Source organism: Topomyia yanbarensis, chromosome 3, assembly GCF_030247195.1.
Source record: "Topomyia yanbarensis strain Yona2022 chromosome 3, ASM3024719v1, whole genome shotgun sequence".
Lineage (NCBI taxonomy): Eukaryota > Metazoa > Arthropoda > Insecta > Diptera > Culicidae > Topomyia > Topomyia yanbarensis.
Genome location: NC_080672.1, coordinates 408,442,533 through 408,455,111, shown reverse-complemented (window position 1 = coordinate 408,455,111; position 12,579 = coordinate 408,442,533). Strand labels below are relative to the sequence as shown.

The 12,579-nt window shown below is 37.2% G+C and overlaps 1 protein-coding gene across 1 annotated transcript in view; it reads right to left on the bottom strand.

The window, feature by feature from the left end:
* Positions 1 to 1,400: 1,400 nt before the first annotated feature.
* Positions 1,401 to 12,579, bottom strand: part of LOC131693908 (heparan sulfate 2-O-sulfotransferase pipe) — a 584,932-nt gene continuing 573,753 nt past the window's right edge. Inside the window, exons 4-5 of the mRNA XM_058982173.1 lie at positions 2,328 to 2,887; positions 1,401 to 2,262 (exon numbers count right to left, since the gene is read on the bottom strand). Coding sequence (XP_058838156.1) covers positions 1,938 to 2,262; positions 2,328 to 2,887 — 885 coding nt within the window. The 3' untranslated portion in view covers positions 1,401 to 1,937. The remainder of the gene's footprint in view (positions 2,263 to 2,327; positions 2,888 to 12,579) is intronic.

The following is a 12,579-nucleotide window of genomic DNA, read 5'->3' as shown; positions in this document are numbered from 1 at the left end:
AATGCCATTAAATTTTTGGTCATCAATAGGGGACAGTGAGGACACTTGATCCTTGGGGATATTTGATTCCCTGGCCATATCTCATAATCTATATGCATAAAGTTATCACAATATAAAAAGAAAATGAAGTATTTGCTCGTTTATGATGTTTAAAAAACAAATCTGATGTATTACATTTGGTTTGGAAAAGTTGTGTAATATTTTAAAAAAATATTTGTTTAAATCCATTCCGATAATCCTTTTACAATTTTTTTGACCGGTTGCATTAGATCGTCGAACTAATTATTTATGAATATTTTCATGTAAGATTACTTACTAAGGGCTTTTGTCTAAAAAAACAAGTTTTTTAATAATAAGTTTCACAATAAATACAAAAAATAAGTGTTGTTCACCTCATACAACAGGTGTCTTTGATCCCTGTAACACTGGGTATTCTTGATCCCTATCATAAGTTGTCTCAAACACTTTAGAAATGTATAGAAATAGAAAAACATAATTTTCATAGAGTACCTGGCACTATAAATTGATCTAAAATGTTTTTTTCCGTGAACAAATCATGGTATAAGTTATTGAAGGTTGGAAAAGCCAATTAAACAGCACTGATTTACTGCAAATACTTGTCTTTACTTTCGACTGTGGTTAAAGTTTGTTGTGCATCCAAAAAGGTAGTATTATTAATTAATTTGTCAGGATAGGTCATTAGCTGAACTTTTGTGTCTATAGGTCATAGTGTGCTTTGTTTCTTTAGCCCTAGTAGGCGGGGGATCAAGTTGCCACAAAACCTCGTTTTGGCATGATTTTCAAAACTGTTCATATTACTGACAGGACATAGTATTCGGATTTACACATTGTTCATAGCTCTTACAATTCGAATTGACTACAAGATGGCGAATTTTGTAATTAAAATTTTTATTTCATTGAAAAGTTATGAGAAAAAAAACAAAAGTGGGATGAAGCGTATCCACTCTCCCCTACACACCAATGAAACGTGTGAGCGCGACATTTGTTTACATTTATAGTAAAAACTCGCAACATAGTCAACCGATCTTCTCAATACTTGAGAGATTAATACAGAATATATAGAAGCATCAATTGTCTTCTTTGAATTGTTTATACCATTTATAAGTTTCAAGATACTATATCTCAAACTTTAAAAATCGTTTTTCACGAAATGTGCTAAATGGCGCTGCGCTGAATGTGCTAGATAGCACAACAGCGACGACATAAGGATTTCACAATATTTGTAATAACTGACATAGTTGCTTAGAAAATCCTCTCAAGATAAATTAAGGGGAGATGTACACTTAGCAGTTTGCTCAAGACTAATATAATAGTAATAACAAAATTCGTAAGAAGATTTCAGTAAGCAATCAAACGCAGCTAACATAAAGAACGTCATAAGTTAGGCTTTATTTAATACTTTCTACAGTAAGTCTACAGGCTAGTAATCTACTAGGATTCTAATACAATCCGCTGGCTAATCAGCGCAACGATGTGTGTTGATGGTGATATGTTTTGCTGAATTTTTTTTGTATTCCTCACCAACCATTCGCGTATGGAAATATCCGAAATATGTAATGTACACTTTTAATTTCTTCAATTGTCCCTATCACATTCAAAGTTTAACTTTTTTTGTTTATTTGTTTGTATGGTTGCATTTAAAAACATCCTACGATCTACGATGGTTTCGATAACTTACTTACACTCGAATATGAACTGTATGCGATATGCGTGCGTGATTTGTATAAATAAGGATGCGGCTACGCGTTTTTTTTGTAGTTGCTTAATGAAATGAAGACATGTTTTGCAATGGTGGAACTTTAAGTTTGCTTCCCATTTGCGCTCCGTTTCCACCTGCTGTGGGTGATTTCAGCAAGGGGTGAGTATCTTTCCTTTATAGGGAAGCTGTTCAACTGTCACAGCGAACGGGTTAGCATTCATTTGTGTGGTAGCTGCGTCGCAAGATATTGTTTGTATAGCCGCTGTTTACAGAACTGATAGAATTCGATTTCTCGGGTAAAGTTTCGTCGGACCAGTTCCTTGATTTCGTCACTAACCGGAGGTTTGAAATTATTTTTGTTGATTTTCTGCAGCAGGTTGACCTCATTGAAATAAACCGAAGTCGCACCGGAGAAAAATCTGGGAATATATCGTTCAAGCACGGCCAACGTAGTGTTAAAATCTTCCAGTACACCTACGACGGAGTACTGGCTCTCGACGGCGTACTTAGCGCGTTCCAGAGCTCCAGGGCTATTGAATGGTCTGTGAAAAGGAAAAAAAAACGGTTATCAAAAGTTCTCCTTTGTATTTGAATACAGTTCCCATACAGGCACTGTTCATCATGACCGCAAAAGAATAGTGACTGTCGACGATGGTCTCCGATCCCTTCGTGGATGGCACCTTGAGCGTAGGTACATTCCGGATCACCCTGCAGAACACAAGTTTCGAAATCCTTCTTCAACCAGCGAGGATCTGGTAGAGGAAGATCGGGGAAAGCCTGCTTTCGTTCAACAAAGTACCAGGGAGCACGAACATAGTAGTACCAGCTGATGATACGCTCCACCGGATCACGAACCATGTTCACGTAGATCGGCATCGGTAGACCAAAACGGGTGAAATTAGTGTAGCACACGTGCTTGACGTAAACCGATGGCATCGGTAGGTCGGTAACCATTTCGGCCAGCTCCTGCTGACGGTCGGGAGAGAGACGAATAACCTCCAACCGTTGCACGACATCCCGATGGAAGGTGTAGTCGTTGCGGATCGATAGCCGGCGCAGCAACTCCATGAACGTCTGGCTGCCCACTTTCGGAACCCGGTTGAAAAAAATTATCGGTACTTCGGATCGGCGAGTGTTGTTCAGGTCACGGGCACTCAGGGTTTGCATCTGTCGGAAGAGAAAAAAGAATTCAAATGCTTTAGTTTCCGTTTGTGTATTGTGCCAAAATGGATCAAATTTCTATAACAGTCATTGATGATTTAACCTGAATAATGTTCTCGGCATACAGTCTATACAATTTCATAGATTAAGACATTTATGTACCGGAATGTAGGTAGGGCATGCTGATAAAGAAATTGCTGCGGAAAAGTTGCTCTCTTCCCCTCTAGACTGCTGAAAAGTACAGACTCGGAAAGCAAGTTCAGAAAAAGCAAACAAATGATACAAATAAGATGACTTAGCAAACTAGCGTCACAATCGGTACAAGAAGCGTGTTAATAAGATACTTGCAACCGTTGTACAAGTGCTTGTGTGTTGTCTTCTTCTCTGTCATCGCATTAATAATCAACAGAACTAAATTAGCGATGCAATGAATGAGCACGTTGCTAAGGCACGACGGTTATACTTATTATAGTTATGTAGCTACAACTGCGCTAATTATCATTTTCCCCCGCTTTGGAAAGGAGATACATGTGACAAAGCTTTAGGTTTCCCAAGCGTAGATGTAAATATATGGATTCCTTTTTGCAGGTCTGTAGTACTAGTCTGTGTCTATCGACTGTATCACACGTGCATGGTTGTACGTCTTATAACAGTAAAATAAACCGTCATGTCCATGTTGTTAATACAATATTGAGGATAATGATAAAGGGGAAATAAGAACTACCCTTCAGACTTAGGATTATCATTCTTATTGATGCGCAATTCGAAAGCGATTCCTTTATTGTTGTCAAAAACACACTGTCTAGCTGTTATTAACCGTTAACTTGGCAATGTGTAAAATCCATATTGACTTTTCAAATCAAAAAAAAATTACTTACTAAAATACTTCCTTTTTTATCTCTCAGACAAAATTTCATATTGCCGCGATGTTTAAGTGCCACTAACAATTGAAAAAATTAAAAAAAATTCACCCCATATGCTGATGATCTATCTTGCCTCATTGCCCCATACTTTTAAATTTGGATGAATTTCACGTGGGTGCCTGTTGAAGTCATTCCAAAAGGATTTGCCTCATTTCCCTTGGCTCGTTTTGTTCGGCCGTCCATTCTACTAATTTTCATTCCGGTTCGAAAAGAACTACTTTCTCGAAAGCATCTATAGATTTTCTGCAGACTTCAGGTATTTCGTAATACAAAGCTTTTATTATTAAATTTCAACAAGTATTTAACTATGCTGTATTTATCCTTGGTTGAGAAAAATTTAGGTAAAACCTAAAACACTAAGGAGAAAACCACTTTTGCGCGTAAAGGGCACAAAACCTATAACTATATTAGTTATTGGAGAGGCGTTTAATTTAGTTATATAGTTTTTGTGCCCTTTACGTACAAAAGTGGTTTAAAACAATTTTCCCATTAGTGGAGGAAAAAAAAATTTCCCAAGGAGAAATATAGCATAGTACATATAGCATTGACTTGATAAGCCAAACCAAGCTTCGGTCCATAAATTTTTTTTTACTCCGATTATAGAGGTTTTAACCTTTTAACCATTCGCCTCTACGGGTTAGAAAAATCTCTTATGAAAAATTTCTAACCCTACGTGCGGGGTCGGGACTCGAACCCAGGTGCGCTGCGTACAAGGCAATCGATTTACCAACTACGCTACGTCCATCCCCGGTTCATTAATTCTTATCACCATAAACCACTGTTTACACGTATCCAATCCGATTCAGTACCGCGTACGGACACCAAATTTATTTTAAACATTTTAAAAACAAGCAACCACATTTCTCTTATATTTTTTTATTTCACAAGAAATTTCCCCATTTTTATACTTCTCATTTTACAATGAATATAAATTCAAGGTTTAGGGTGTTTCTTAGCAAAACTGCAATGCAAAATAAGAAAATTTCAACATTGATAGAATAAACTAAATTGAGTCAAATTAACAAATTGAATTAAATAAACAAAAGAAATCACTAAACAGAATTAATGATAGTAACAAATTGAAGAAACTGAATAAAATGTATGAACTAGAAAAAAAATAATAAAATGACAAAAATTTCGACAAACATATGATTACGGCCTAAAAGCCAACTGTTATAATCCACTTTGAATGGAAATTCCGGACAAACCGTTACACGCCAATCACAGATGTTGGTAGTAAACGAAAGAGAAAAGTTTTCTCTTTCATAAACTGTTGTGAACTGTGTTCGACTAGTAACGGTTTGTCTGGAATTTCCATTCAAAGTGGATTTTGACAGTTGGCTTTTAGGCCGTAATCATATGTTTGTCGAGAAATGAAGAAAATGAATAAAGTGAATAAAATAAAAAAGCATGAATAACATGAATAAAGTGAATAAAATGAAATGGTTCTCATGATAAAGAGGAGCAAATTTGTCTTTGTCGTGAAACATGTTGACAGACTTGAGCAATTCGTAGTAACTTTGCCTACCAGCCGAAGACAAAAGATTAATCCGTAAGATTTTAAACGTGTTTCTAATGACCTGTCTTTTCTAGTTTTCCGATATGTATGTTTCATATCTTTGCTCTCCCTTGGCTCTCAATTTTTATAACTTTTCCTATTTAGTATTCTCTGGTTACTTGAATGTCGTTAAAGAGAAGAAAAGAAATATGTTGCTACAGACTAGTCGAAATAAAAAAATGAAAAAACAAAATTTGTAGAATTGATAAAATCAATAAAAAGTAGCCAAAACTAAATGTGACAAATTAATATTTCGGATAAAATGATTAAAATGAATGAATTAAAAAAAATAGTCAGGTTATTGAAATGAAGAAACTAAATAAAAACGTATCAACTGGGAAAAACTAACAAATATCACAAAATGAAATAAACAGTGAATAAAATAGGTTAAAAGCATGAAATGAATAAACTGACCAGAAGGAATCCAAAGATTGAAACGAATAAAATAGATGGAAGGAACAAGATGAACTCAAATGAACAAAGAGAATAGAAAGAATACTAACATGAAGTGATCATATTTTTGAAATTAGTCCTATATTCAAAATGAATAAAATTTACAAAACGAATGAAAGTCCATGAAATCAATAAACTGCAAAAATGAGTTTATTGAATAAAATTTAAAACAAAAAAGTTTAAATAAAGTAAATGAGAAAAATAAATTTGAGAATCATGATTACTGAAAGTTCTGAAAAGTTTGCTAAAATCCCATTATTTGAAGAATTTGAAGAATCTTTTCTTGACGAGTTTTCCGGTGTTTTTACTTTATTGATGGAACAACTAACTTTTTACAGAAGAGAGATAGAATAACACTAATTTTTTACAGAAGAGAGATAGAATATCGAGATGTTTAGAAAATTTATTGCAAAATGCTTGTTCTACAACTTTGTGGAAGACACCTAATCTCTATCTCTTTCCATTGAAAAGTTGGTATTGGCGCCCTCTATGCGGTAACATGTGGAACTAAAATGTTCTATTTAAAGCATGACTTTAATTACTACAATTCATCTGAACATATTTTTAAGCTAAATCTAACGATTATTTTATAAATATGTTTAGTTTGTGCGATCCGTGTACTGATACACAACCATGCACTGCTAGGCCCTATGCAAAACTGACTCAGACATAACTTCGTTAAGGCTCAAGTTACCTCAAGGCTTGGTAGTATGCGTAAGAAAAATTGTGTTCAGCTTTGCCACCAGATTATCCATTTAAACCTTTTCAAAACTCTAAAAGAAGAATATCAGTCGATTTATTAGATCATCACGATTCAATTCATGCAAAATACCTGCTGGAAAAACCATCGGCTTAGCTGGATGGTGCTTTTGAAAAAGTGGCTGTGATTTTTTGTCACACTACCACACCGAGCTGGGGTACGCAACACAACTGCGCAATGAAAAAACCACAGCCACTTTTTCAAAAGCACCATCCAGCTAAGCAAATGGTTTTTCCAGCAGGTATTTTGCATGATTTGAATCATGGTGATCTAAAAAATCGACTGATATTCTTCTTTTAGAGTTTTAAAAATGTTTAAATGGATAATCCGGAGGCAAAGCTGAACACAAATTTTCCTACGCACACTACCAAGCGTTCAATTCTAACACATGCTTAAAAAAGGTAACTTGAACCTTAAAAGTTTAATTACTTCTTTTAACAAAGCCGGATTCACTAGCACTCTTCGACAAAGTTGTAGACAATTAAGTTATATTTCTTATTTTCACTTACAGTGATAATACGATGCATACAGTGCCACCTAGTGGCGAAAATGCGAGCTAGTGAGTTTTCTCCATGCAAATTGTCGAAAAATCCCACACAAACTTCAGGCACGTTGGTCCGGTAGCTAGACTTGTCCGATTTGCTTCAAACTTGGAGCAAGTTCTCCTGGTGAGACTAGGAATCGTCAGAGGTGTGGGTCGATAGAGGTCATTTTTTCCTATTACTCTAATATACATACACACCCGTACAGATATTATCCAAATTTCTCGAGGTGGGTCGATTGATACATGAGACGTTTTCGAAATTAGAGCGAATGTTACATATTAAACTTTTTTGGCGGCTGAGTTTTAAATTATACACTCTATTTTGACAAGTCATTCGTCCAATGTCTGTTTTGACAATACGTAAGTAACGTTAATTTTGACAAGCCAACCCTACAGCCACAAGTATCTCAACTCTCACTTACCTGCACAAATTTCGATAAAAAATTTGTAGAAAAATTTGCCAATTTGAATAAATGGTTCTTATGATTGACTACAGCGATCGGCCAATTAAATTATAAGACCGAATACCCGAGCAAATTCTGTAGAATGTAATAATGGTCCGCTCCAAATTTCGCACCCATCAACACACCATAAAATGGTCTCAATAACCCATAAATGTATCAAAATATGGTTTTTATATCGGATATACCGGACCATGATTATAGTGTTTTCATGGGTTGACACCATTCAAAACATTATCAAAACACTATATAGGGGGGTAAAATTGGACCATGTAGGGTATTGTGGGCTTTTCATTTGCTCGGGTAATCATCGTTTAGCGCGCAGGTAACCAACAGATTTTTGAATTCAGCTTTTTGCTGGTGGCTGCGTTTTCAAATGCGCACTCTATTTTGACAAGTCGTCTGTACAGTGTCAACTTTGACAACTCGTCAGCAGTGTCAATTTTGACAAGCGGTCTCATCAGCCTTGAGTTTCACGGCTATCGTGTATCCTGCTTATTTATTTTCTTAATAAACGTTAAACGTCAAATTTAAAATTTGTTTTTTTCAAACGCCTTTTTCGATGATTTTAATTTCTTCGCAAATTTATTTATAAGCATATTTTCAGTTGTTTGAAAGTGTCGAGAGAATTATGCGATTTGAATCTCTGCTCTTACCTAAATTCATCACATGAAATGACTAATAATAGCACATGAAACTTGCTTTTAAACTACCCGGAAAAGCATCGGATGCAGTACTTAAACCTAGACCTAAACAATGTTTCTCACACCTGATTTTGGATACAAATTTGTAGCAAAATTTAGCACCAAGAATCGACAATTGTAAGCTACAGCTGCAGCTGCGTTTACCGAAGAAATCGGTTGCAATCCACCTGACTTAATAGTTTTGACTAGATTGAGTACAGTCGGTTCCGACAGCATGAAGTAACAAGTTACTTTACGCTTGTTGGGACATGCCGTAGACTCAGGTGATTCGCATTTCTAATGCCAAAAGACCCTGACTCCTACGGTAGCAGACAAAAGGTTAAGTCGCCGGTGAGCTCTAAGCTTGCATATATGATCCTTCCACGCTTTTCTAAACTTTCTCCTTTCAACACCTTGCTCTCCCTTGAGTACTATGGCTCTAAATATTGAAAAATATACTTCACCTTCCAGTCCCTTGCTAATTAAATGCCGAAAAAACTGTTGACTGATTAATTGCCGTATTGGTCGACCGATTTTTGTATGCCGATTACGAGTAGCGAATAGTTTTGAATAGCAGATGTTCTGTATCAACATTTCGAGTTGAGTGCCGCTGTTGAATGGAACTTCAGTTGACTGTGCGGATCCGTACCGAAATCGGTTTAGTTTTTCAACTGAAAAACAATATTTTATTTGACGTTCAATTTTAGTTGAGAGCAGAAGTGAACGCCTACCACGATCAAAAAATTGAATCTGAAGAACGGTTTGTCAAATTTGGCAAAGCCGATGATTTGTCAAAATTGACATTGGACGGACGACTTGTCAAAATGGGGTGCGCATTTGGGGACGCAGCCACCAACAAAAAGCTGAATACCGTTTGCGTATACCTACATAGTTTAAAAAATTATATGTTGTGTATTTTCTTTTAAATCAAGTGCTGTTGTCAGGTTGGACTACAATCGACTGAGTTTCAACGTTTGAGTTGAAAACATGGATGAACGCCTACCGCGATGTGAAAATTGAGACTGAAGGAACGGCTTGTCAAAATTGACATGTCTTATGATATTTAAAAATTAACACTGGACGGACGAACTGTCAAAGTGGGGTGCGCATTTGGGCACGCAGCAACCAACAAAAAGCTGAATTGCTTTTGTAAGAAATGTAAAACTTATATTTGAAAATCGAAAATAGTTTGGTCGTTGGAATAAATGAACAAATTATGCGCAAAAAAAATCTTCAAGGTGCCTTAAGGTTACTGTAGTGTAAAATAAAAATTGCAAATGTTATAAAAATAAAACCGTTTTTTTTAAGAAAGACCCTAAATCTTCCATTTCGATTTATTGTACAATGGCAAGTATGAAAAATAGGGCTTGCGTGTCTTCAACAAATTTGTCGAAAATATGATGTTCTACAACTTCATTGAAGACAGTCAAGTTCTATCTCAAACCTTTAAAAAGCTCAATTTTTGTTCTTGCTAAAATTAGAACTGCTCTAGCTTCTGTTCAAATGAAAAGAAGGGTATTGCAAACTACAACAAGTTTGCTGGGCCACTGTGTAGTGGCGGGTTTTCGACGTGAGTGATCACGATTAATATTTTTTCTCATATTCTGTATAGCACAACTTTTTCACTACTGCATGTATCAAAATGAAACTTGAACCAATGAATCATGTGTATTTTCCCAACAAATCGCTGTCAAAACATTCCAAATCCTACCAATTAGGGGAGCTGCCACAGAATAAATGAAAAATGTCCGGATTCTAAGTGAGGCAGACTTTATAACAACTGTTATCTTCGTTGTAAATTGAAAGCTTTTGCAAAACACCTTAATCCCAGTGGCTCGCAGTGAAACAAGTTCCCCCGTCACCCTCAAACCACATTCGTCTTCGAATATAAAACAAGGCTCGGTAATGCCCTAGATGCTTCACCGCCTCCTTCATCGACCTCGAGTGGCTTTGCTCCGTTCCGACATTATTTACTTGTTTCCAATTGCACTTTGATTGCAGCCGGCGGCGGCAGCGGCATACTGTAGCGGTCGTGAGACTCCTCCACTTCCCAACGGTTTACTACCTAGTAGGCAGGCAGTCCGTGGTTCTGTGAACTGAGCCTCCAGCCAGCAAGCAGTAAATTCTCGCTGATGGCCTCCTAATGAAGAAAGTGGAAAACGTGAATCGCATCCCGGTAGCAAATGACACTGAATCGACGGTGATGTACTGTTTGGTTCCACGGCATTGCCTACCGGTTATGAGTTGGACCAAAACAAAATTGAAACGCAACACGACCAGACTGAAAAATTGTTCTTTGCCAAATGGTAAATGATTTACTAGTGAAAAGAACAGTTGCTCCTAGAGTAGGGTAAATTCATCATTAAGATGCTATTAATTCCAAACAAAGGGGTAAGACAAAGTTATTCCCATAATTTGAATAATGGAAATGTGCCAATACGTAGTGGCTAACTGGGCTAGTCAAGAGCTCACTGTTTGTATTCTGATGAATAATAGCAGAGAACAAGGTAAATTAATGTCCCAGATGAGGATCCAAGTCTTGTGCCCTTCCAACATCCTTGAACTTAGAGCGCTTGGAATGATCGTGACTTACTTGCATTTAGTAACATTTGTTTGTCATCCCATTTATTCAGATTAAGTCCGGAACATAAACACTGTGAAAGTGGAGAAAACTCATCGATTTTTTTCGAATTCGAAACTACCCCATCAAACCTTTCCTTGCCAACCGAACACTCAAATAATTGCTATAATTTATAACTCAAACAACCGAAAATATTTATCGCGAATCCCGTTCCCTTTGTACCGGAAAACCCAAATGGGATTGTTTGTTGTCACAATTGTCGTGTGAGAAGCGAATAAAAAATTGCAAAGAACAGTCAGCCTCCGCCCGAAGTCACCGCCTGTGCACAGACGACGCAGAGAGAACGTTCGCGCAACTAAATCATCTTACCCGAATGGAACAACACAAGGACATATGAAAAGTGCAAAAATTTATGGAACCATTCCCTTCAGTGTCTCTCCCGGGTGTTTTATGGATGTTGGGAGACATTCTTTTTTTTCCTACGGCGTGTTGCAACGAATGGTTATTTTGGTACGCTGCTTTGTACAAATTTTGGTAACAATGCTGTTTTTTTTTATTCAAATCGTTTATTTGATAAGGCACGTTGCGTTAGCTTAAAGGTGCCAATTTTGTTTTGTTTTACATTTTAAATTGCTTAAAACTAGGGGATTACATATTGATTTTTTTTAAAATGAAACTAATGCGATTTTATAGCTATCTTATATATCTACACAAGGGGATAATATTGTTTTCGTAAGATTAGGGGGGTCATTTAGTTTTTGTGGCAATATGGTTTGACATTTTTATCAGTGAGATTATTGGAGCAAATAATGTTTAATTAAGGGGGACAATTTTTTACGACTAACTTAAAACTAGGCATAACTAGAGGGCATGATTGAATTTTGTAAAGATTCGTAATTATAGTTATTTTTGTGGGTAGTAGAGTTGGGCAATTTCAACGAGATTATATAATATAATAGTTAAAACTAGAAGAGACAAGAAGAGCTAAATGCTTCGTGATGATATTGGGGTGGGGGGGGGGGGTAGGGGTGTTACTTCTGGGTATAAGAGTCAGGGGAGGGAGGGTAGACAAAGATGGCAGGGAGAGAAAATTATTTCAGTTTCAGGCATCGTGAGATCAACGGATGGATTACAAACTCGGGTGGCCTTCATCAGGGGAATCATGTACTGGGACGCCGGGTGGTCCTCCTCAAGATGGCAGGGGTTTTTCCAGACGATTTCGTAGTACGGCTCAGATGTGGATCGGCTACATTTCGAGTTAAGCGTGTTATGTTCGTGCCGTAGGTCCCGTGTTTGTTGGCTCATTCGATACAGATGGTTTGATACAGGTGGAAGAGCGTTCTGAGAATGATAAGGAGATAACAAGGGGCAGTTAGACTTGTATATTGATGGTTTTCACAAAGGTGTATATAAGGGACATATAGAGAACATCGCGGCTTGCCAGCACATCTCGAACCGGGACGTTGGTTGGTCTTCCTCGGGCCCGCAGGGTATCCATTAGCCGAGACCTAGCGGAACTGTACTCGGTGCACGCCCAGACAATGTGCTCGATGTCGTGATAGCCGTCGCCACAAGCGCAGATACCACTATCCACGAGCCCAATACGCCGGAGATGTGCATCCAGCGTGTAATGGTTTGCCATGAGTCGGGACATCACACGAATGAAGTCACGACCCACATCCATCCCCTTGAACCAAGGTTTCGTCGATACCTTAGGGATTATCGAATGTAGCCA